Source organism: Phyllostomus hastatus, unplaced genomic scaffold (genome assembly GCF_019186645.2).
Source record: "Phyllostomus hastatus isolate PE091 unplaced genomic scaffold, TTU_PhHast_1.1 phas_contig_98, whole genome shotgun sequence".
Lineage (NCBI taxonomy): Eukaryota > Metazoa > Chordata > Mammalia > Chiroptera > Phyllostomidae > Phyllostomus > Phyllostomus hastatus.
Window position 1 is genome coordinate 12,149,664 of NW_025333999.1, and position 25,429 is coordinate 12,175,092.

The 25,429-nt window shown below is 40.7% G+C and overlaps 1 protein-coding gene across 3 annotated transcripts in view; it reads left to right on the forward strand.

The window, feature by feature from the left end:
* The first annotated feature begins 334 nt into the window (after positions 1-334).
* CDCA2 (cell division cycle associated 2) overlaps positions 335-25,429 on the forward strand; it is a 50,037-nt gene continuing 24,942 nt past the window's right edge. The window contains exons 1-11 of one of the 3 annotated variants that reach the window (XM_045853547.1): positions 335-582; positions 663-799; positions 1,461-1,521; positions 1,617-1,790; positions 3,151-3,305; positions 12,900-13,050; positions 14,820-15,013; positions 16,315-16,399; positions 20,486-20,694; positions 22,865-22,949; positions 23,363-23,607. In XM_045853547.1, the coding sequence (XP_045709503.1) occupies positions 1,461-1,521; positions 1,617-1,790; positions 3,151-3,305; positions 12,900-13,050; positions 14,820-15,013; positions 16,315-16,399; positions 20,486-20,694; positions 22,865-22,949; positions 23,363-23,607 (1,359 nt within the window). In that variant the 5' untranslated portion in view covers positions 335-582; positions 663-799. Of the gene's footprint in view, positions 800-1,460; positions 1,522-1,616; positions 1,791-3,150; positions 3,306-12,899; positions 13,051-14,819; positions 15,014-16,314; positions 16,400-20,485; positions 20,695-22,864; positions 22,950-23,362; positions 23,608-25,429 lie in introns of all 3 variants that reach the window. The other 2 variants (XM_045853546.1, XM_045853548.1) reach the window with 2 other exon arrangements.

Consider the following 25,429-nt stretch of genomic DNA (forward strand, 5'->3'; position numbering starts at 1 on the left):
GCCCAACAGCAGCTCAAAGCGTTACTGAGCAGGCGCAAACGCAACACCAGGTAGATCACATCTGCATACGGAGGCGGGGTTTGAGAAAACGGGCGCTAGATGTGATTCACAGAAGTCAGCACCTCCCCCTGTAACCCCTCCCACCGTTCAACCCACAGAAGAAACGGCTGCCGTCCGAGCTGGCTGATTGGGTTAGAATCAACTCGTAGTTCTGTCAGGATTGGCCCAATGATTCTTTTCGAAGTTTGCAGCATCCAATCAAAATCAGAGGGGTGTAATCAAAGGTCTAACTGAAGGGTTCCTCCGCGAGACTCTCACGGGAAGTAGTCCCCACGGATGCAGGTTAGCAAGTATTCTCTCTGCTCAGTGAGTCACTCACAGCTAGCGGTCGCTTTTCCTTGTACCCACGAGACTACTCGTGTTCCTCGGACGGCTAGGTAGAGGTCTGGGAGGGTTCGGGGTGCCCGTGGACACGTGCTGCTGGTGGCGGCGTAGAGTTTCATACAGTAATGCCGTGATGCCGAGGAGGCGGGGCGGGCGATTTGAATCCAGCGGCGGGCGGCGTCCATGCGGGGCTGAAATGTAGGTACCGCGGCCTGCGAGTCCACGGTGTCGGCGGCTTGGGACGAGTCAGGACGCCCGGCTACTGGCTTTCCCTTCAGGACTAAAGAGCCGAGCTCTAGAAGGCAGGACAGCCACGACACTCATGTGCTGCGGGGCGTCCGGAATAAACCCAAGGAGAAGGAGAACCGAGTTGCAGGAGTGAGAGGTGGGGCAAGTGCCCTGGTTTGAACTCCAGGTATAGTATAGCAGTGCTGTTTCTCAGAAGTGTGTTCCACTTGGCCTGCCCCACGGAGACAGTGGTTCTCCTGCGTCCTTGGCTGGATCACCGGTGTGCTTTTCAAAATGCACATTCCTGGGGCCCAGCCAGATCTCCTGAGTTAGAATTCCTGGAAGTCCACAAAGCTGGCCTTCTGCAGGGTACCCAGATGATTCAGGTGTTCGCTAAGATTGAAAATCTATGGCTGATAGCGGTTTTCAACCTTTTTCATCTCATTGCACACTTAAACTAATTATCAAAATTCTGTGGCACGCCAAAATATATATTTTTTCATGCACACCAGACAACTATTGTTTTGTTGGCTGTCGACATTTTTTTTATTTGACAATCTAAGGGAAAAGAAGTCAGTGCCCCTGACTAAGTAGTCAGGTATTGCATGTGCTAAAAATTCTTGCAGCACACCAGCTGAAAATTGGTAGCTTATAGTATGGGGATTGCTTTGTTTCATCCTGAACAGCAGTTTCCTCCGTTTCCATTTAATTTGAGTTCCAAAAGTACTCGTGACATTTTCATACCAGTATAGATTGTATTAGAATTCAGTCTTGAATGAGGATCTTCATCGAATCACATTAACCTGGGGAATGGGGTTCTTCATTTTTTTTCTCTTCTCTCTTTTTAGATGGCTACCAACTCAAAAGACAGTGAATTCCCTGGAACCAAGGAGTCTGCTCTTAATGCTGGTATGTACTGATCTGTTGCCTCTTTGTGAAATTTACAATTCAGGTGTGTGTCTTCATAAAGATGCTTAGCCCCCTCAACATGTTGTCTGTTTCAGAAAATGCCTCTCTCATTTTGGGAAATGAGAATCTTGTAACACCTCTGAATCATGCAGCTGAAGTGACTCCTGATCCTTGCACACCAGATACTTTTAAATCACCTTTGGACTTTTCCACAGTAACTGTGGAGCAACTGGGAATTACACCTGAAAGCTTTGTAAAGAACTGTTCAGGTAAGAGAAGTCATTTTGTCTCAGGGCTTTTAAAGTTTAAAAGTAATTTTAGTAACTTAATTTTATTCACATATCCCATGTAGCTTACTATTTTACATGTCTAAATTGATTGAATTGCAAACTTGTTTGATCAGAGAGACTTCTGTGAACATGCTGTGTTCATCTAACATAGCAGGAGACCAGGGATGAGAATATTCCCAGGTCAGAGTTGTGCTTTGTGCCCTCACTGGGAAAGAATGTGTGTAAATCACTTTTGACCTAACACATGGGATACAAGAGTCTGTACTATAAACAGTAAGACATTTTATAGTCATTTATGGCAAAAATAAGAGAAAGTGGAAGACCAGTTAAGACAATATTATGCCCTGGCTGGTATGGCTCAGTTGGTTTGAGTGTCATCCTATAACTGAAAGGTTTGATTCCAGTCAGGGCACATAGCTAGGGTTCAGGTTTGATCCCCAGTCCAGGCAGGTACGGGAGGCAGCCGATGGATGTTTCTCTTTCCTTATCCCTCTCTCTAAACTCAATGAAAAAAGTGTCATTGGGTGAGGATAAAGAAAAAAGAAAGAAAATATTATGTTGAAGGATTGGAGTTTGCCTATTTCAAAATCACAAACAGAAAATTCCTAACATCAAGTGTTAGGAATGAAATTCGCCTGTGAAATCTGACTTAGATGGAGGAGAAATACAGGAGAGGAATTAGATTTAGAAATGGAAGGTAAAGGGGGACATGAAAGTCAGGGCACTAGACTAATACATGATTGAGACAAGACTAAGGTGGCACACCATTCATTCCATGTTTTCTCAAGAGCAGCACTCCTAGGCCTGTAACAATCTAATTTTTTGTGCTTAGGCATATAGCTAGAATTCAGGGTAGTGTGCCAAAACTAGACAGGTATCTAAAGAAGCAACTCACCTTGAAGAACTGAAAACAGGAGAATATGTGTGGCCTGATGGAGATCTTTCCTTTCAACTCATGGGGTTTGGACTGGCTAATTCTGAAAAAGAGAAACTCTTGGTCCAAAGCAAGATATGGCCCTCTTTGTGTGAAGAAAATATGAAACAAAATGATAACTATTAATTATAAATATATTTGTGTGTTCATCTCACACAACTGTGTTTAATAAATACCTTCTGTGTACCAGGCACTATTCCAGGAAAATGGAATAAGTCAATGGACAAAACAAAGATTCCTATCCAGCTGATCATGTATGAGCTTACCCTATAAATTCTCTAGTTAGATTTCTGTACCATGTGTTTATCATCATCCTTCTCAAGCTGCTACATCACAGATCGTCAGGACGTGATTACTGATGTTTGCCTTGTTTTGTTTCAATTTAAAAGAGAGTTTTTATTATAGGAAAGTCATTATCCTACCTTAAAAAATCCAGACGACGCTCTACAGTTGGTGTCCGGGGCTCTCCTGAAACAAACAACCTTATTCGTTTCATTGCTCAGCAACGGAATTTAAAGAATGCAGAGAAGTCTCCTTTGACACAGAGTTTCCCTTTACCGGTATGATATATATTTTTCTAAGTTCCGTCATGAATTCTTTTAGGGAGAATGTTTTGCTCTGTTACAAAGCTTTTGTAAAGTGTTTCTTCCTGTTTTGGACCTGGAGAGATGGCATTTTCTCTGCCTTATAGAGAGAATGTGCAGTTAGTGGAACTGATGATATCCAGTTATTCATATGGGAAATAATATCATAATGAATAAATAATAAGAATAAACTCTTGTTTTGCATACTCACAACTGCAAACTCAGTTTTGCCTACCGCTGTATTAAAAGATTCTGGATAAAAATTACCTTCTAGAGGAGCTGTTTTATTTTGCAAATATTTTTCTAGTTCATGCCTGCTTTTCTATAGTGAGGTAAGGCAATGTTTTTCAACCTTTTGCTTTTAATATCTCTAAGTGTAATTTTTTGCAATTACTACTTGTTGCCATATAGGGCAGGAGTTCCCCAGGACAAAGTATATTTGGGATAACCTTGTGAAAGGGAACAAACTGTTTGTCTGCTGATAGGGAACTATTTACATAGCTTTGCAGGTTTTTAGTAGAATAATACTGGCTCCTAAAAAGTCAAGTAGTCTTACAAGCCTTGCTATCAAAGACACAGTCCCCAGTTTATCCATTTTGAAGGACAACTGCTTCTCACTCTTGTGGCATTGGCCTTCATATTTTATAATGTGCTTACATTGCCACTTCCTTATTGTTCATTTTCAGACAGCATGTGAGCAGGAGGCTGTACAGTGCAATGCAGTGGTTCTCAAAGGTTATCTGTCTGCAGATCCCTGGGGATCCCTGAGTTTTCCATTCAAAAGGTCAAAACTTTTTTGTAATAGGCCTAATACGCTGTTTGCCTTTTTTCACTGTCTTGATGTTCACGCTCTTAATGCCAAAGAGTGGTGGGTAAAACTGATGGCATCAAGTTGTCATTTTATACATCACTGACAAGGATTCACAAGAAATAATAATAATGCCAGTTTCACTTAAAATTCTTGATGAAGCAATAAAAATTATAAATTTTATTCTCAGTGGTAGGTATTACATGTGATGAAATGGAAAGTATGCATCAGGTACTTCCAAAGTACACACAGAAGTTGGTTGTTTAGAGAAAAATCACGTGTAATTGTTTGGGCTGTGAGCTGAATACTTTTTTTCATGGAACAAAATTTTTCCTTGAAAGTGATTGACACATATCATGGTTAGTCAGACTTGGGAATGTGGCTGACATTTTCTCAAAAATGAATGTGCCACTTCAAAGAAAAACATATTTCTTACCAATGAAAAAAATTGAGTTTTCTAGGGAAAACTAGAATTTTGGAAAAGAATTCACCACCATTAGCTTGATAATGCTAGACTTTTCTGATTAGTGGGGACATTAACTAATGTGATGTTTTGATATTACATAGTAAAATATGTCAACATTTGGAAGATCTGCATTGCTGAGTGAACCCATATTTGTCACATGACAAATATTTGCCATATTTGCCAGCATATACAAAATATGCCCTCAAATTGCAAGAGAGACCCACAGAAGTTCACCTAAGACAGTATGAGAAGGTTCATTGGTAGGATTTCATGTTTGACATTGCAGCCAACCTTAGTGAAATCTTTAAGTTTTATGTTCCATTAAAGAAGAATGTCCACAATTCTGAAAAGGCCATTAAAATACTCTTTTGATAGATACAACCAACATAAACTAAGAGCTGTTGGTGTTTACAATCATTTTTAGAGTGTAAAGACTTCCGAGAACTTGTAAGAGTAGAGACGAATATGGACAGTGGAGCTCTATTACTGGGGGTTGGTTCTTGGCTTTATTATTAATTGTGAGTTTGGCGAGATTTTTTTTTGTCAGTATTCTCGTGCATAAAATAAGAGTGATAATAGCAAGGGTTTTATGAGGACGAATAAATTAGTAGATACGAAGCACTGATAACAGTGCCTACAATATGGAGTGCTTTAGACTCACTGTTGTTATTTCTGGGGAAAAGGAGGATTTTGTTGTCTCACATCTTCTTGTCATAGCTGTCCTGACACTTTCCCCTTTCCCATTGCTTCCAATAGTCAACTACAGTTTTTTTGTTTAAATTAGGGTGTAGCATGTATGTTTAATCATGTAGACATTTTTTACAAGCTGCTTTGTAGTATATTACAGTCATACTCCTTTCTTGCACAACTTTTGTTATTCTTGTGCTTCATAATTTTGGGGGAGGTTTGGTTTAGTCTTATAATTTCTCATATAATCCCATCACCAAACTTTGACAAGAGTTGCAAACCTTAGGAGTCTATCTTTTCTTTTCCCTGGTGTCTCCCGTCTTCTTCCTCCTCTTGGCTTGATTGCCACTGGATTGGTTGGTTAGCTGTCATTTTACGACTTCTTTTCATCATCTGTGGTAATTCCCTTTTCCTCTCCAATTTGGATTCCCTGTTTCCTGGATCACGTATCTTTCTCCTTTCTTGGTTTACTACCTCATTTTTCTGGAGCCTTTGCGCCTCTGACAATGTTTATTCTATCAGCACATTGAGTTATGGATTGTCTTAGTATAACTGAAATCTAGGCTGGACATATTTTCCATCAAAATTTCGAAGGCATTGCTCCACTGTATTTTAGAGTGCAGAACTGAAAGAATCCTGTCCAATAATTCAATCAATGCATATTTTGTTTCCTTATCCTTTATGTGGCCTGCTTTTTTTTTAATTTAAAAAAATAGTTCAAATACAATATTCTGTAAGATTCAGGTTTACAACCTAATTATGCAAGTTTTATTTACCTAATGATGTAATCACCATGATGTCTAGTAACTGACACCGTACAAAGTTATTGTGATATTAATGACTATATCCTCTATTCTGTACATTAAATCCCCGTGACTGACTTATAACTGAAAATTTGGACCTCTTTTCTTTACTTTTTTTGCCCTTCCCCCAAACCCCTTCCCCTCTGGAAACCATCAGGTTGACCTGTTTCCTAGACTCTGTTTCTGTTGTTTAGTTTGTATGTTTGCTTTGTTTTAATTCCAAATATAAGAGAAATCTTATGGTCTTTGTTCTTCCATCTCATGTCATTTAACATAATACTCTCCAGGTCCATTCACGTTGTCCCAAATGGCAAGGTTTCATTCTTTTTTGTGGCTGAGTAATAGTCCACTCTGTGTGTGTGTGTGTGTGTGTGTCTGTGTGTGTGTGTGTGTGTGTCTGTGTGTGTGTGTGTGTGTAAGTTGTTTACATATTTGGCTATTGTAATAGTGCTTCAATGAACATAGGGGTATGGGGGGGTATGTCTTTTTGAATTAGTGTTTTTGTTTTCTTTGGATAGATCCAAAAGTGGAATTGCTGGATCATATGATAATCAGTTTTTAGTTTTTTTAGGAAACTCTATACTTGATCCATAATGGCTGTACTATTGTTCAATTCCAACAAAAGAGCACAATGGTTATTCCCTTTTCCCCACATCCTTACCAACTATTTGTTGTTTGGTTTTTGGTTTTGTTTTGTTTTTTATAATAAACTGACAGGTGTGAAGTAATATTGCATCATGGTTTTGAATTTGCATTTCCCTGATCATTAGTGATGTTGAGCACCTTTTCATGTATTTGATGACTCTCTGTTTATTTTCTATGGAAAAATATTTAGTGAGATCTCCTGTCCATTTTTAAATTGTACTGTTTGTTCTTTTGTGATTGAGTTATATGAGTTCTTTATATATTTTGGATATTAACCCCTTATCAAATAGGGTTTACAAATATTTTCTTCCATTTGGTAAGTTTCCTTTTCATTTTGTTGATGGTTTTCTTTACTGTGTAGAAGCCTTCTAGTTTGATGTAGTCCCACTTGTTCTTTTTTTTTTTTTTTTTAGATTTTATTTATTTATTTTTACAGAGGAGAAGGGAGGGAGAAAGAGGGAGAGAAACATCAATGTGTGGTTGTCTCTTGAGAATCCCCTGTTGGAGACCTGGCCTGCAACCCAGGCATGTGTCCTGATTGGGAATTGAACCAATGACCCTCGGGTTTACAGGCTGGCACTCAGTACACTGAACCACATCAGCTGGGGCCCACTTGTTCATTTTTTATTTTGTTGCCAAATCAAAGAAGTCTGCCAAGAGTAATGTAAAGGAGCTTACTGCCTGTATTTTCTCTTCTAGGAGTTCTTCTAGGAGTTTCAGGTCTTATCACGTTCAGGTGTTTAATTCATTTTGAGTTAGTTTTTGTGTATGGTGGAAGATAGTGGTCCAATTTCATGTTTTTGCATGTGGCTGTCCAGTATTTTTTTTTCTCTTAATATATTTTATTGATTATGCTATTACGGTTGTCCCATTACCTCCCCTTCATTCCCCTCCACCCTGCACACCCCCTCCCACCCACATTCCCTCCCTTTAGTTCATGGCCATGTGTCATAAGTTCTTTAGCTTCTACATTTCCCATATTATTCTTGCCCTCCCCCTATCTATTTTCTACCTGCCATCTATGCTACTTATTCTCTATACCTTTTCCCCCTCTCTCCTCCTCCCACTCCCCTGTTGCTAACCCTCAATGTGATCTCCATTTGTGTGGTTTTGTTCCTGTTCTAGTTGTTTGCTTAGTTTGTTTTTGTTTTAGGTGTAGTTGTTAATAATTGTGAGTTTGCTGTCATTTTACTATACATGTTTTTTTCTCTTCTTTTTCTTAGATAAGTCCCTTTAACATTTCATAAAATAAGGGCTTGGTGATAATGAACTCTTTTAACTTGATCTTATCTGAGAAGCACTTATCTGTCCTTCCATTCTAAATGAAAACTTTGCTGGATAGAGCAGTCTTTGATGTAGGTCCTTGCCTTTCATGACTTGGAATACTTCTTTCTAGCCCCTTCTTGCCTGCAAGGTCTCTGTTGAAAAGTCAGTTGACAGTCTGATGAGAACTCCTTTGTAGGTTACTATTTCCTTATCTCTTGCTGCTTCTAGGATTCTGTCCTTCATTTTACCTTGGCTGATGTAATGATGATGTGCCTTGGTGTGTTCCTCCTTGGGTCCAACTTCTTTGGGACTCTCTGAGCTTCCTGGACTTCCTGGAAGTCTATTTCCTTTGCCAGATTGGGGAAGTTCTCCTTCATTATTTGTTCAAATAACTTTTCCACTTGTTGCTCTTCCTCTTCCCCTTCTGGTATCCCTATCATTTGGACGTTGGAATGTTTAAAGATGTCCTGGAGGTGCCTAAGCCTCTCCTCATTTTTTTGAGTTGTTTCTTCCTTCTTTTCTGTTTGGTTGTTTCTTTCTTCCTTCTGGTCCACTCCATTGATTTGAGTCCCAGTTTCCTTCCCATCACTATTGGTTCCCTATGCATTTTCCTTCATTTCACTTAGTGTAGCCTTCATTTTTTCATCTAATTTGCGACCAAATTCAACCAATTCTTTGAGCATCCTGATTACCAGTGTTTTGAACTGTGCATCTGATAGGTTGGCTATCTCTTGGTTGCTTAGTTGTATTTGCTCTGGAGCTTTGATGTGTTCTGTTTGGGCGTGTGTGCGCGCGAGTGCGCCTTGTTGCGCCTGTTACGTTGTAAGGGGTGGAGCCTTAGGTGTTCGCTAGGGCGGGGGAACCCAGTTGCTGAGTTGTGACACTGTATGTGGGGGCAGGGTCCGAGAGGGACCAATGGCACTTGCTCTGCCCTCTGTCAGATTTCAGTTCCTTCCGCAGCTTCCCTCAAGCAAACTGGGCCTTTCTGGTGCAAATTCCCGTGTGGGTGGGCTTTTGCACCTTCTAGGACCCCGTGGGTCTCTCCATTGAATTCTCCTGTGAGGCTGGGAGTCTCCCTGCAACTCAACCCCCACAGGTGTTTTCAATCAGTGTCCTGAGGCTCTATTTCCGAGTGGTGGGACCTTGGGTTGCGTGGTCTGTCTCGCTCCTCAATTGCTCCTGGTTTATCTGCTCACGAATGTGGGGCTGCTACGTCAGCCAGCTGCCTTGCTCGCAGTGCCTTGCTTCACAGTCGCCACCTTGCTGGGTCTGCCCGTTGCCACCCCGTGCCTGGGGTCTGCCAGCTGCCGCCTGAGCTCCCAGTGCCACTGGTTTTTGTGCCTCAACCCCTCTCTACCCAGCTGCCCGACTCCACCCTTCCTACTGGTCTGAATGAAGGTGTCTATTTTAACTCCTTGGTTGTCTGACTTCCATACAGTTCAATTTTCTGTCACTTCTGGTTGTTACTTTGTTTCTAAACTGTTGTTATCCTTCTTTTGGTTGTGCGAGGAGGCACAGTGTGTCTACCTAGGCCTCCATCTTGGCTGGAAGTCTCCTAGTTTTCTAACACAGTTTATTTAAGAGACTGACCTCTCTCCTTTGTATGCTCTTTGCTTCATTGTTGTAACTAATTGACCATATGCACAGGTTTGTTTCTGGGCTCTCTATTTTTGTTTTATTGATCTTTGTGTCTGTTTTTTTATGATAATACCATACTGTTTTAATTACTATAGCTTTGCAATATAGTTTGCAGTCAGGGCATATGATGCCTCCAGCTTTGTTCCTTCTTAAGATTACTTTGGCTAGTCAGGGTCTTGTACTTTCATGCAAATTTTATGATTGTTCTATTTCTGTAGTGAATGACATTGGAATTTTGGTGGGGATTATATTGAATCCATAGATTGTTTTGTGTACTATGGATACTTTAGCAATATAAATTCTTTCAATCCATGGGCACAAAATATCTTTCCTTTTATCTGTGTCTTCATAAATTTCTTAAAATTTTTAGTGTACAGGTCTTTCACCTGTTGGTTAAATTTTTTCCTAGATATCTTGCTCTTTTTCATGCAGTTGTAAATGAGATTGTTTTCTTAATTTCTCTTTCAGATAGTTTGTTGTTAATGTATACAAATGCAACAGATTTTTGTTAATTCTGTATTCTGCCAACTTTACTGAATTTTTTTATTTACTTTTACTTAATTGCTACTTCTTAATCTTTCAGTGTTGAGGCATTAGCTATTGACTTCCCACCATGGAAAACAGAAATCTAGCCCTCTTTCTTCCTCATACCTATTATTGTATATACACTGTGTGCTCCCCATCCTGTACAACAGGGGTATCAGACTCATTTTCATGGGCCCCCATGGGGGCCACATCAGCCTTGTCGGTTGCCTTCAGAGGGCCAAATGTAATTTCAACTCCTAAGCTGTTAAGGAGTAGTTACATTTATACAGCCCTAAAATTATATTCAGCTTTTTGGAGGCAGCCACGAAGCTGATGTGGCCCTTAGTGATAATCAGTTTGACACCCCTCTGTACAATTTCCCAATAATTTGGTTACATCAATATACAGATGTTGACGTTATTATGACCACGTATGTTATTCTGAGCTGGTGTTTCTTCTGTAGTTATGCTCCTTTTTGGGGCGGGGGTCAGTTTCTGTTAGTACAAATAAACCTTAATAACTTTATCTCTAACTTTTCTTAGACCTCCCCATGTCCTATTTCTATGCCAGTCCATCCAGCAAAACCCTCGAACAGTTTGTCTGTCTTGTCTCACTCCACTTCCTTCTCTCTTATCCTCTCCACTACTGCCTGCCACTCTGATTAGGCTTTTGTTATTAACACTGTTGAGAATATGCTCTGGCCTCATCTCCCTGCCTCCCTTCACCCCCTGGGCACTTCTGGTCTTCTTTCTGCTGCATCCTATTTCCATCTGGGCCTTTGCTTTTGTTCTGCCTGTTCTTGCAGAATGCCTGCCTCCCCTACTGCCTTCCCTTCACTAACACTTTTTCTAATAAAGATTTTATTTATTTATTTTTTGAGAGAGGGGAAGGGAGACAAACATCAATGTGCAGGAGCAACATTGATTGGTTGCCTCTTGCATGCCCTAACCATGGAACGAGCCCACAACCCCCACATGTGCCCTGACCAGGAATTGAACCAGCAACCTTTCAGTTCATGGGACTATTCCCAACTCACTGAGCCACAGCAGTCAAGGTCACTACCACTTTCTCATTGTTTTGGTTTGAACTCAAATATATGTTTCCGGTAGAAGCCCTTTTAGTTACTGAATAGCTATTCCTTTATCTTCTCAATAGCACCTCTTGTCTCTGAAACTATATTACTGTGTTTTCAGAGCTTTACTCTAGAACGTGATTTCCCCCTTCATCCTTGAGCGCCTGGAACAGTTTCTGGTACGTGGAAGAATGTTGTTGACTTGCACGATTCACAAGACAAAAGCATCAAAAAAGCAGTTCATTTGGAATGTTTCATTTACTTTGTATATTCTCCATCAGGAAAAACCAGTTTTGACTTGGGGCACCTAGAATTTGTTTTAAGCAGCATTTCAGCGTGCTCCAAATTCCTAGGATCCTGAACCTACCCCTACTGTGTTCAAATACGACTACCCAAAAAAGCATATTTGAGGAAAATGGAGGACTTTGGGATAACCCCTTCCTTTCTCCATGTCTCACAGAGATAAAGCTGGCCACCAGCTTTAATGGCGGCTGTATGCTGTTCATGTCACAAAGGTTACGTCGTCAGTCACTGTGGGACTTTTTAGCGCTTTGTTACTGTGTAACAGAGTTTGCTTTGCGAATGTATTTAACTGGGAATCGAATCAAATCTATGAGCAGATTTACCATCAAACATGGCTTCAAAATTGTAATGGATTTTCCTCCTTAAAATATCTTAAAGGGAGGTATATTATTATTTTAATGTTTGCCCATTGGTGTAATTTTGTTAATTGCCACAAGCTCCAAAGCAGTAAAAATATGTCCTTAGTCTAAATGATAAAGGGGGGGGAAGATCTTGGGTAGAGAACTTAACTCAGTTGTTTGTTTTATGGCTAAACAGAACTCTTAAATTGTATATTACTTGCATTTTTTCTGGCATATCTATCCTGCTTGTATCAGTTTCATTTTGTGAATCTTTGGCTGAAACCCGATGAGCTGAGTTTGCAGAGAGCTCCTGTGTTTGCCCATCTAACCATTTAGCGTGGAATTTTAAGTGGATGGCTAGCTTTCAGCTCTAAGGAGGTAGTGTCCCATGAAATGAGGAAAAATTTAGCTGGAGAGAGCCAGAGATGAGAGTAAATGTGAGCGTGGGTGCCTGAGCTTCGAGGGGATGTGTATGTGTGATTCTGGCCTCCTAGGAGCTAGGAGAGGGTGTGTATGTGTGAAGGTGAGTAATGAGACTGGCTTGGATTAAAGCAGGACATGTGACAAAGCTGTCACGCAGGTGATTTTCAATGGATTTTGTAAAGAGTTGTTAAGCCTTCAAATAATTGGAAGTGTGTTTTGTTTGGGAGCCTTTTTAAAGCATTTTCCAGCTACTCCAGAGTTCTTCTTGTCTGGTCCATAGACTTAGTATCATCATTGACCAGCCCATGGCTACATATGTATACATACCACACAGCTATTCCTCTTCATTCAGGTTTTGCCAAAAACGGGGAGGGACAGAGGGAGAAACTCAGATGACGGCAGCACATCGAATGTTCAAACTGAACATGTGTGTGTTAAGGGAGAAGAGGCTCCCTTGCACTAATTTCTTACCTCTGGTCTTCCAAAAGTCTTTATATTTGGTTTTAGATTCAATGGTTTTAGGCCTAGAACACAGAAACTATGTTTTATTTGATTTATAATATAATATGCTCTGTGTGTCTGCATTTTAACAGGGCAGCCCTGTACTGCATCGAAATGTCAGTTCTTTAAGAGAGCGAATATCTGCCTTCCAGTCAGCCTTTCAATCCATAAAGGAAAAGGAAAGAACTACTGCCTGTACTGATTTCTCAGAGGCAGAGGAAGAGTTCAAGGAAACAGGCACGAGTGAGTAAAAGAAATTCAGTCAGTTTGGACTTCTGTATTTATTCAGACAAGCCTCGGATACCAAAAAAAGATTTAGTTCCACAGTGCAAAAGCAGTCCTTTTGAGCAGAGTTGTGTTTTTGTTTTTATTTTTATTTGATTGATTTTACAGAGAGATAGGAAGGAGGAGGGAGATACCGATTTGTTCCACTTTTGCATTCATTCACTGATTCTTCATTTTTTAACTTACTGACTAGAGAGATAGAGAGAGACATTGATCTGTTGTTCCACTTGTTGATGCATTCATTGGTTGACTCTTGTATGTTCCCTGCCCAGAGATCAAACCCACAATCTTGGTGTATCGAGATGACACTCTAACCACCAGAGCTGCCTGTCCAGGGCTGTTGGTTGATTCTTTTTTTTATTAAATCCTCACCCAAGGATGTGTTTATTGATTTTAGAGAGAAAGGAAGGAGGAGAGACAGAAATATCAACATGAGAGAGAAACACCAGTCGGTTACCTCCTATACATATCCCAACCAGGGATCGAACCCACAACCTTTTGGTGTACAGCATGATGCTCCAACCAACTGAGCCACCTGGCCAGGGCCCATTGGTTGATTCTTGTGTGTGCCCTGACTGGGGATCAAGCCCACAATCTTTGTGTGGGGGGATGATGCTCTAACTGAGCTAATTGTCTAGGGCCCAGAGTTGTATTTTTAAATGGGATGTTTTATACAAAAACCTGCATTTCTGGTTTTTCTTGAAAAAACCTGATAGCAACCATTTCTGAGCCTACATTTTCACAGGGTCACATGGTTAGCTCATTTCATCTTTAGAATAGGGCATGTGGCAAATTTGAGTGTACAAACTTGGTTTTTATAGGGTTATTATTAAATTCAGCTAGTATGTATATGAATACCAAACACCCATACCCGATATTTTAAACAGATATATCTAAATCGACATCTTAATAGCCTGCCATATTCTGTATCATAACTTTTAGATTATAATTCATTTGGTTATTTTTTTCTGTCACCTTTGATTTTCTGACCACAAAGCATTTGGAACAGAAGAATTAGACAAGCCCTGGCCTTGCTGTAATCACCATAATCATACCTCAAGTGCTCTGCACACTAAGGAAGGATCCAGATGATTTTGGTTTGGCCTCTTGAACCATCTTCTATCCCATCTTCATATCCCATTTCAACACCTCCCTACACGAGGTGCACTGCAGCTCAAGACTGCCTGTTAGTGCGTGACCTGCTCAGATGTACTGGTTTTTATTTGCAGTTTGTAGCTTATCTATTTTCCAGTATTTACCTGGGTTTTAAGATATTTTATTAACATGATTATTGTAATTCTCCAGAGTAAAATTCTTTTTAGTAGCTAAAAAACTTGGTCACGTTGTGACTCTGTTTCTTACAAAATCATACACAATCAAAGCAAGACCAATATTAGACCATAACCACATCCTTTGAAATGTTCAAAAGAATAAGTTTCAATGTAAATTTAAACACAGAATGAGATACTATATCACCAAGGCAAAAGTATTTTAGCATATCTTTCTTCATTTTAAAGTCTGAAGAAACTTAATTCTAATTAAATTTGTATGATTTTAATAGTCATGTTCTCTTACCTTTTTTGAATTAATTGTACTAGGTTTTCCTTTTTGTTGCTAAAGTTTTTAGACTTGAACATTAAATTTTACTAAAATGATGACATACAAAATTGTAAAATGACACTGTTAAAAAAAATGTTCATGCCTGTGATTTTGTTTTGTGTGTGCAGCCAAAAAGGAACGTCTTGGTGAATGTCGACAGTCTGCGTGCCTTGCCCAGTCACCCAAACGTCGGAGACGGTCTTCTCAGAGCCACTTGGATGCCAGTCTCACTAAGGCAGCTGCTCTCCAGACGTTCAGTACGTCCACCCCTCCTAATGCAGACAGAACGAGCGTGGCTGAAACTTCAGCAGACCTTTCTGAGGTAATCAGTTACTGGAAACACAGGGTAATAAAGCTTTGATTTCCTGGGAAGGCAGTTTTAACGACTCAAGATCCCTTCAAATTATGTGCATGCATGTATGTGTGTGTGTTTCCTACTTGTTAATATGTTGTTGTCTTACTGGTTGGTAGAGACAGCTTTGAGTAAAAGCTTTTTGGAAAAGCTGTATGAAAAGATGAGGCAGTGTGTCTTCTGCGAATGGAGTGGGGTTGTAGAGGCTGATGGTCCAACAGAAAGCTGCCAGAGGAGGTGGACAGCGAGCGTGCTGCTTACATGGCGCTGGCTCCTCGTGCGGGGTCTTGGCCCCTGGCCTTGCCACAGTGCCTGGTTTCTTGCTGGCCAGAAGCAGGTGCTGTTTGGTACTTGGTCCTTTGCTCTGCTCACTCGCCTCAGGGAACTGTACGGGTTTTTGTTGCTGATGATGGTTCAAGGTCTGTCAAGATGATCAAAAAACTAAGGTGAATTGAGTGATACTATTGACTGCCCTTGACCTTAACTCAGATGTAAACAAGGAGCTAGATCTCTCATGAACAGTTCCTGCTTCATACTGTTAGTTTGGGTTTGGCACAGCAAGTCCCATTTCCATAGTGAGGAGGGACACCCAGCACTGATAGAGTTGAAGTCTTTTTTCTGTACCTTCTCCAGCGCATTGATTTAGCACATGTCCTGATGATTTTATTGGGACTGGTATAAATGTTTGATGGTCAGTTAAAGATTCTTCAGGGGCAGTAGGTTCATTTTTATCTCAAAGTGGCTTACAGTCTGACAGAACCAATAATGATTGTTTCTGAACTGCACTTGGATTGTTTGGGCATGAACCATGATTGAGAAATGGCTTCCACATTAATACGAGTGCTTTCTATCCTAGCCAGCAGTGGTTTTCCTGTTCTCAGTATTGATATCTTTTGTTTGATTAGTAAGTACTTATGCTTTCTGTTTGGAGAATTTCCTCTTTAATGAATGCAGTTAATGTAGTTTGTGGACTTCAAACAATAAGACAACAAAAATGTGTCCTATAAACTTTTCCTAGGGGACTAAATGTTGTTTGATAAGGTATTTAGGACACAGGTAGAATGAATATTCTTTTTTAGTTGGATTCCCCTATACTTTTGTGACTAAATAATGAAGATGATAAAATCCTCTCATCGATTGATTGATTGATTGATTTAATATTAGGTTTCTAGGTAATCTGTACTGCTCACTCAAATCTTTATAAAGGTATTAGTAATCCTGTAATTAATAAGATATAATACTTTTTTTTATTCTAAACGTTTTCCCCCAAGAAGTCTTCTGAACCTGGTTTAACACAGTCTGGGTGTTTAGTTGAACAGTCTCTTCTCCTCTCAGAGCTCACAGAGGCTTCAAGCGGTAAGTGTTTAATTTTTCCTTAGTGCATGTGCCCGGGCACCTACTGAAACATTTGTTCAGTAGGCATTTATGGTTGGTGTACCTGGATGCTACAATGTGGGAAAACTAAAACAGTTCCCTAAATTTTAGGAGCTCTTTGTCTAATAGAAATGTTTCAGAATTCTTTTTATGTGAGAGATGACATTGTCTTCTTTGAATAAGTGAAATATTTACAAGCTGATAAACTGTATTATGTTTTTTTAAGGTGTGTGAAAGGGGACTAGCATTCAAAATTTATTTGGCCTTTTCCAAAACCAGTATGCTTGTATTGAATGAAAGTTACTAGTAAAGTATTAGGTTTACTTTCAACTTACTTTTGTCTGTCTTTAAAGTAAAAGTCTGTTTTGTTTTGTTTTTTTAATCATCTGAGATTCTCTGCCTTTTGGAGTATTTGGCTTATTAACCTTTCAAGTAATTATTGATATGGTTTGATTTAATCTACTATTTTATCATGTGTTTCTCTTTGCTCTCTTAATCTTTTTTCTTTGTTTCCTTCATGTCTTTTTAAGGTTTATTTGAATATTTTTTATTTTAGAAATCTATTTCCTCATTACCTATTAAACTATACTTCACTGCATCATTTTATTTTATTTTTAATTTTAGTCTAGGGATTGTGACATAATATCCTTAACTTCTTACAGCCTCCTTGGAGTCACAGTAATATCATATAACTTCATGTAAATGTGGAAACTTTGCAAATTGCATAGATCTATTTTCTGTCTACTCATGTCTTTTATGGTCCTTCACACTATCGATGTCATCTATGTTACATTTATGTTCATTTAAACCCCACAAGATTGTTTTTCCTGTAAGCAATCATGTGTGTTTGTGGGGAGACAGTCTTTTATAGTTAGCCATCTTAGACACAATTTCTGGTGCTCTTCATTCTTTCCTGAAGATCTAAGTTGCATTCTGATAGTATTTCCCTTCTACCTGGAGGAGAGCTTCTTCTTCTTCTTTTTAAGTTTTTATTTATTTATTTTTAGATAGAGAGTAAGGGAAGGAGAAAAAGAGGGAGAGAAACATCAGTGTGTGGTTGCCTCTCACACACCCCTTACTGAGAACCTAGCTCACAATCCAGGAAAGTGCCCTGATTGGGAATCAAACCAGCAACCTTTTGGTTCACAGGCCTGCACTCAATCCACTGAGCTACACCAGCCAGGGCTGGAAAAGAACTTCTTTTAGCATTTTTTATAGCTCACATCCACTCTTACTTATTCACCTTAATCTTACAACAGATGGATGAGGCACAGAGCTGGGTGCTGAGCTTGTTACCTAAGTGAAATAAGATGCTTTTGCCTTCAGCATTTCTTACCTATAGTCTTGTTTCACTCTCATAGGATTTTGTCGTAGAAGTGTCATACCCTTTGACCGCAGTTACGGAATGTATGCAATGTGGTCATTAAAAACTGTCATACCAAACACCTCCCTGTACAACCTGTCTCGGGTGAGACCATCACAAAGCCAACATAATCCCATTTTACATCTCACCATGCCCTATACAGGAATATTGCATAAGACAGAGAAAGATAAATCTGTCGTAGATGTGGGGCTTTGATTAAAAGAACCTACTGCTAGCTTCATTGTTTTAAACTGGTTATTTGGTGGTACCCCAGAGGTTATTATATTCCAGACCATACAGCTTTAGGAAGAATGAAAAGATCTTGTAAAGTGGGGTAGCATACACTAAGCTCAGGGAGTGCTGGGAGAGGAGCAAGCCTGTGTGATGCCTCTGTTAGCTCCCTGGCCCTCTCCACTTTGTCCCTTTCACCCATCTGCCTGGGAGTCCAGCTCGGAGACTCTCTGCCTGCTCAGCTCCTCTCTCAGGTAGATCTGAGCCTAACATTTTGTGTGCTGATATTCCTCACCGAATTTATCACATCACAGGGGTCCTTGGCACTTGGTAGTCTCCTTCCCTCCCACTGTTTCTTGACCCAGCTCCAAACAGGCCTTGGTAGCCGGCAGCCTCCTTGTTGCCACCCTCAGGCCGTGCTCAGTATGTCCCTCTTCTCGAGGGCTCTTGGTCATCAGCAGCCAAGCTAGCCTCCGCCTCCTGGGAGGGCTGGTCCCTTCCCTGGGCATCTGGACACCATTCTCTTGTGGCTTCCCCTACTTGATGGACCTTTTCTTTGTGTATTTTCCTTGTCCCTCCTGTTCCATTTCAACCTTGAAAACATTTCAATGCCCTGGGTTCAGTGCTTTATTTTTCTCTCTCTCTCTCTAAACTCACTCCGTAGGTGACTGCTGGCATTGTCAACAGTAAATAGGATCTGTGTGCTATTGATCTGTGTGTCTGTCCTTGACCTCTTCCCAGAACTCTAAGTGCTCAGCTGCTTTCCCTGATCTCCCCATAGATGTCTAACAAACACCTCAGACTTAACACGCTCTGATAGGTTGTGAGGATTTTTCCTGCCCCCTGTCTGCTCATTTCAATTTTCTTCATCTCAGGAAACAAGACTACTATTCACCCAATTGCTTGTGCCAGAAACCTTGCAGTTATCTGGACACTCCCTTTTTCAAGTTCAACTTCCAGCCCCGTGAATGAATGCTATTTGCCTTCAACATACTTCGAATGTCTAACCACTTCTGATGACCTAACTGCTACCAATATGGATCAGGCTACCATCTTCTCTTGCCTGGAAATCATTAGTGATCTTCCCGTTTCTACCGTCATTCTGCCCTTTTTTTAGTCTTCTACACAGTGGCCAGGGTACTCCTTTTAAAATGCAAGCTGCACTATGTCATTCCCCTTCTTAAAATCTTTCATTGTCTTCCCAGTATACTTAGAACAGGATCTAGCACCCTTTCTGCTAAACCTTACCAGACCTAGTCCTGAGCTTCTCCCTGAGCTTATTTCATAGCTCTTCTTGTTTCCTCTTTTCCAGTCACACTGGCCCTGTCCCTCCATGTAATATGCCAGGTACATTCCTCTATCAGGTCTTTGCTCTTGGCTTGGTGCATGGACTGCTTCTCCCTAGATGTGGGCACGGCTCACTGAATTCAGATTTCTGCCTAGGGAGCTGTCTTTGAATACCCCAAAGCAGCAGCACCCTCCTGCTACTTCATCATACCCTGTCCCCATACCTCAACATTATTTTCCTTAATGGCAGGTATTACTACTTGTTATATATGCATTTCTTTAACTTTTTATTTTGAGCTAACTATAGATCACTTGCAGTTATAAGAAATAATCTAAAGAGATCCAGTATATCCTTGTCCCATTTCTCCCCAGCAGCACATCTTACATAGCTGAAATACAGCGTCACACCCGGAAGCTAACACTGATCCAGCTCCCTGGGTTTTCTCAGATTGCATACATTTTACATGCACTCATTTGTGTGTAGACCAGTTCTGTGTAATTGTGTTCCGTGTAGACTCATGACCACACTGCAGTCAACAACAGAACAGTTTAATCACAAGGATCCCTCATGGGGGCTTTGTATGTTTTGTTCATCATTGTCTCTGGAGTGCCTGCCACGTCAGAGACATGTAATATATGCTTGTCAAATGTTGATCATAAGGCAGTGCTCTCTCGTGAGAAAGTGTTTGCAGAGGGCAGTTGCTTGGTTTGGGGGCACATATAGTATGTTAGTTTTTTTGATTTCATAATCTTTGTCATAAGCCTTCTGTCCTCTCCCTCCCACCGCACTTATAAGCAGTAAAACTGGGTATTATTTGTTGTGAGCTCAGGTGAGTTTTATGGTGCAAGTCACAGGTGTCATGAGAAGAGGCAGATGAACAGTTATTAGCTGATTCATGGATAGATGCCCAGATTCCCCTGGGAGCCCGAACTCCTGATTATCTTTACCCTCAGGAGGTAGATTAGAATTAAAAGTTGCAACCAGTGCCACTTCTCTGTCTTCTCTTTATGTTTCCAAATGAAAACCTCAATAGTATTCCCTAAACAGATATATTAGGGCTGCAAGTGATCTAGGGTTGAGTTTCTTTACAGCATGTTATTGCCTTGGCAAATGCAAAGTTTTTGTATAGAAAACAAGCTGACTCAGGTGTCTTCTGCCTCTTATGTTTTACATGGTTACTTTGAAGGAATCAAGGCTGCTGACTGTGCAAAGGGCAGAGGATCAGGAGATGCTGTTTCACCTGACAAATTCGCAGAAGGGAGCAGAGGCTCGGCTCTTGAAGTCAGGTCCCTGGTCACTCCTTTGTGCAAGAGGGACATTCTGTCCTCCAAGACCTCCGTCCTGCGTTCTGTGCTGAAGAAAACCTCCGGGAAGCTGTGTCTAGAAAGCCTGCAGGTAAGTAAGTATAGGGCTACATTTCCTAAAGCAAATTGAATACAAATTAATTTAGTTCAAAACAACACTAAAATGTTAAATGCCATGATGGTTTAAAAGGAAATGTCACACCCTATTTTTCCCTTCATTTTCTCATAACCCTGTGCAGGTCTTGTTTTAAAAAACTCAGAATGGGCTCTGGCTGATGTGGTTCAGTGGATCAAGCAGCAGCCTGCAAACCAGTGTCACCAGTTGTATTCCTAGGCTAGAGCATATGCCTGGGTTGTGGGCCAGGTCCTACAATAGGGGGCGCACAAGAGGCAACCACAGGTTGATGTTTCCCTCTCTTCCTCCCTTCCCCTCTCTAAAAATAAATAAAACCTTAAAAAAAAACTCAGAGTGGAATATAGCATGTGGAATTTAATATAGGTAGACTATACTTTATAAGAGTTTCATAGCTCTTCACATGTGGGTCTGTTCAATTTGATCTCAGAGATGCATCTTTCACAGGCATTCACTTTCCTCCGGGCTTGGTCAGCAGGAGGGAAGAAGAGGTTGGTGGGAACCAACTGGCATTCCCTCAGTACTTCCTATGGACGTCTGGCATTTATCATGTACATACAGCCATCATCTCCAAGAAAGGCATTGGCCCCACTTTACAGACACTTAGGTTGGAGGTGGTTGAATGAACTCCCCAAACAAATCTGATGTTAAAGTCCATGATGGACGATAGATGCTGTGGTTGGCCGAGAGGCTCTGGAGTCAAGGTGCCTGGTATAAGTCCTCACTCTGAGGTTTACAAGCTGGGCAAATTAATTAACCTTTTTGTACCCTGGTTCTTTATCTACATAAGGATAGTATTAGTAACTACCCTACAGGATAATTTGAGCACTAAGTGGGATAATAATGTGAAATTAGCACCAGTGCCTGGCAAACGAGAAGTACATTTTTTCCCTATTTGTGTGCATTTTAACATCCAGCTAGGCCTACAGATCTGTTTCTAAAGCTAAAACAAACTAGGTTACCTTCTGTCCATATGGGTAGTTGTTCAGTTATTATTTTAAATATTTTAACAATTTCCCTGGTTAAGAGCTGATTTGGGTCTCTATACAGTATGACTTATTCATACCTTCCATTTGTTTTATCTTCTCTTCAAAGATACTTCGTACCCTAATGGTTTGTGTGACTTTTATTGGTGAACACTGTTCCATAGTAAAGATCATGCCAAGACTTGTACAACTGATGACCTTTTCCCTAAGCTGTTCGAAGTTTGAAGGTGTTAAGAGTTGAAGTTTTCTGCTAATTCTCATGGTTGTTTCAATTAAAAATAAGTCTAAAAATTAACATGAACTTTGTTTTATAAGTTCACTTAATTCACAAGTACTGATTGGGACATTTTCCTGGTCAGGAAAATGAAACTGACTCAGGATATAGTTGGTCAGAGAGGTTTGCTTGGGGCAAAAGAATCTCAGCGATGGCACTGCCCTCAATGGGTGGACTGGAGGGAATGAGGAGTCCCAGGGAGCAGGCTGGTCAGGGCTTGGGGGGGCTGGATGAGCAGGTGGCCTGGTGCCAGCCCTGGCCCTGTCTTCCTGTTCTGCTCCAGTGGCCCTGTGTGTAGACTTGCCCCGTCTTGTTCTTGAGATTCTCACTGTCCCACCCTCACCAACATGCCTGCTGTGTTTGTCCTTCTAAAGAGCACAGAGGGACTCAGCACTGCCCTCATTCCTTATTTCTAACTCAAGAATATACTGATATAGACAGGAGATCACGCACTTATAAAAGGTGTGGTTCTATGTTTATAAGACAGGACACCCTATTACACCATTTACCTATTTGTTCTTCGCTTGTTTTAGTGCACCTCTTACATATCTCCGCCCATTTATGCAGTCTTCCTCATCCACTCAGTTTCCTCAACTTTGCTTGCCAGATCAAGAATGAGAGAATGAATTTAGCCCCCATTATGGATTTCTGTTCTTTGATTTTGGCTTAAAATACTATGTATTAAAGTGATATCTAGGGAACCTAGATTTTGTGGCTAATATCATGGTAGTTTAGCCAGAAAACCAATGGACATATTCTGCAATATTATAGTCTCTACTTCTGGCAGCAAAAAATTCCAAGTTGCTATTGTTAATGGCTGTGTGTACATGTCAAGGGTGTCACATCCACTGATGTCCATTTTGTGCAGGAGCACTGTGACACCCTCTATGGTCCTGGGGCTCATCCAAGCTTCCCCTCACATCCTGCAAACGGTGGCAGAGAGCAAAAAGCAGGTAAGAAATTCATATTTATTTTGAAGCGAAAGGATTTCATTGTCTTGTTATAAAAAAATTGGAGCTAGTGTATGGTATCTTTAGTAACCTGCTAATGGCTTGATATGACAACTGGGAGAAATGAACTCTGTGTAGAGCATCTCAGGATTGGTCTATCCATTTTATCTATCCATTTTCGCTTGATGGTGAGCTCGATATTCCAATTTTGTAAACTTCTAAGATACTCATGTGAAGTTTACTTTAAAATCTCTTACTGTATTTTAATTAGAAATACTGCTTATCTTTTTCATTTTGAATTTTTCTACAAATTTTCATACAAATAATGGAATCTAATCATGTTAAAAGATTCTGGGATGTGCCTTATAAAAAAATTGAGCTTAATTTTTTAATATATTCCTATTTGTTTTCTGTAGAAGATCAAGAACATTACAAAGTGCCAGCCTTTGTAAATATGAGGAAGAGGAAGAGAGTGACCTTTGGAGAGGACCTGAGCCCTGAAGTGTTCGATGAGTCTCTGCCAGCAAACACCCCACTGCGAAAAGGAGGGACGCCTGTCCGTAGAGAGGACTTAAGTAGGATCAGTCCTGTGCTGCTTGAGCAGTCACCAGTTCCCGAGCAGTTGCCTCAGCCTAATTTTGATGACAAGGGGGAAGATCTTGTAAGTGTAAAAAATTTGGAACAAAGTAGTGTATATATTAATCAGACCTCACTTATTTTGCATGAGCAGTAATTATGCTTTGAAATTATGAAATAGACTAAATGATATGTCACGGTGCATATAAATCAGTGCATTTTTCTTGGTAGGTTATTACCATGTTTCTCCTATTAAAAACAATATGAAAGTTAAACTGTGACACACCATGAACTGTGAGATGTGCAATACTCCACCCTTATCCACGGTTTCAGTTACCCACAGACAACTACATTCTGAAAATATTAAGTGGAAAACCCCAGAAATAAACAATCCATAGGTTTTAAATCGCATGCCATGCTGAAGTGCCTCCCTTTATCTTATCTCAAGGCATTCTGTCATTTCACGTCGTCACAAGAAAAGGGGGGTGTACAATACAGTAAGATATTTCGAAAGACCACATTTACATAACTTTTATTACATTGTCTGATTATGATTGTTCTGTTTCATTGTTAATTATTGTTAATCTCTTGCTGTGCCTATTTTATAAGTTAAACTTTAACGTAATACCTATGTTTTGGTATTGTCCATGGTTTCAGGCATCCAGTGGAGTTTCTAAGTGGAAAGAGCGTTAACATTATCCCCCCCATGAACAAGAGGGACTACTATATGCAGATTTTAGAGGTGTTAAAAAAAATACGAAAAAGCAACAGACTTAGAATCGATATACTATAAACTGGTTTTCCAGTGAGGTCAATTTTTACAGGTGGAATTAGTAGATTAAAGAATACAAACTTTTTGATGAATATTGGTAAATTTCCTCCAAAAAATATGTACAAATTTGAACTCACTGCAATATAAATGGTTTTATTTTACTACAACTTTGTAAATCCTGTGTATTAACCATACTTACTAAAAATAGCTTAATAGGACTTTTGGCTAAGATGGAGGCATAGGTAGACACACTGTGCCTCCTTGCACAACCAAGATAGGGACAACAATTTAGAAACTGAGTAATAACCAGAACTGACAGAAAATTGAACTATAAGGAAGTTGAACAACCAAGAAGTTAAAATAGACACGTTCATCTAGACCAGTAGGAGAGGCAGAGTCGGGCAGTGGGATGTGGGTTGAGACGTGGGGAGCAGAGAGTGTTGGGACCAGGTGCATAAAGAATCCAAGGAACGCAAGACCGCAACAGGTGGACCCTGAGTGTGCAAGCAGCAGCTGGCAGGCCCTGGCCAAGGGGTGGCAACCAGCAGACCCAGCGAGGCAGTGATTGTGAAGCAAGGCACTGCGTGCAACCCAGGATCACAGGGCTGGGAAATAGAGCCTGGGGGCACTGATTGAAAACACCTGTGGGAGTTGAGGTGCAGGGAGAGGCTCCCAGCCTCACAGGAGAGGTGGTTGGAAAGTCCCACAGGGTGCACAAACCCACCCACACGGGAATTGGCACCAGAGGGGCCCAATTTGCTCAGGGTAAGCAGCGGAAGGGACTGAGGTCCCACGGAGAGCAGAGCAAGTGCCATTGTTCTCTCTCAGACCCCACCCCCACATAGAGCATCACAACCCAGCGACTGGGGGTGCCCCGCCCTGGTGAACACCTAGGGCCCCGCCCCTCATACATAACAGGGGCAGCCAGACCAAAGGAAAAAAAAAAGATGGCTCAAACAGAATTGAACGCCCCTCAACTGGGACTTTTAAGCGACCGAGACAGCCAACCTATCAGATGCACACTTCAAAGCACTGATGATCAAGATGCTCACGGACTTGGTTGATTTTGGTCGCAAATTAGATGAAAAAATGAATGCTATAATAAGTGAAATGAAGAAAATGCACAGGGAACCAA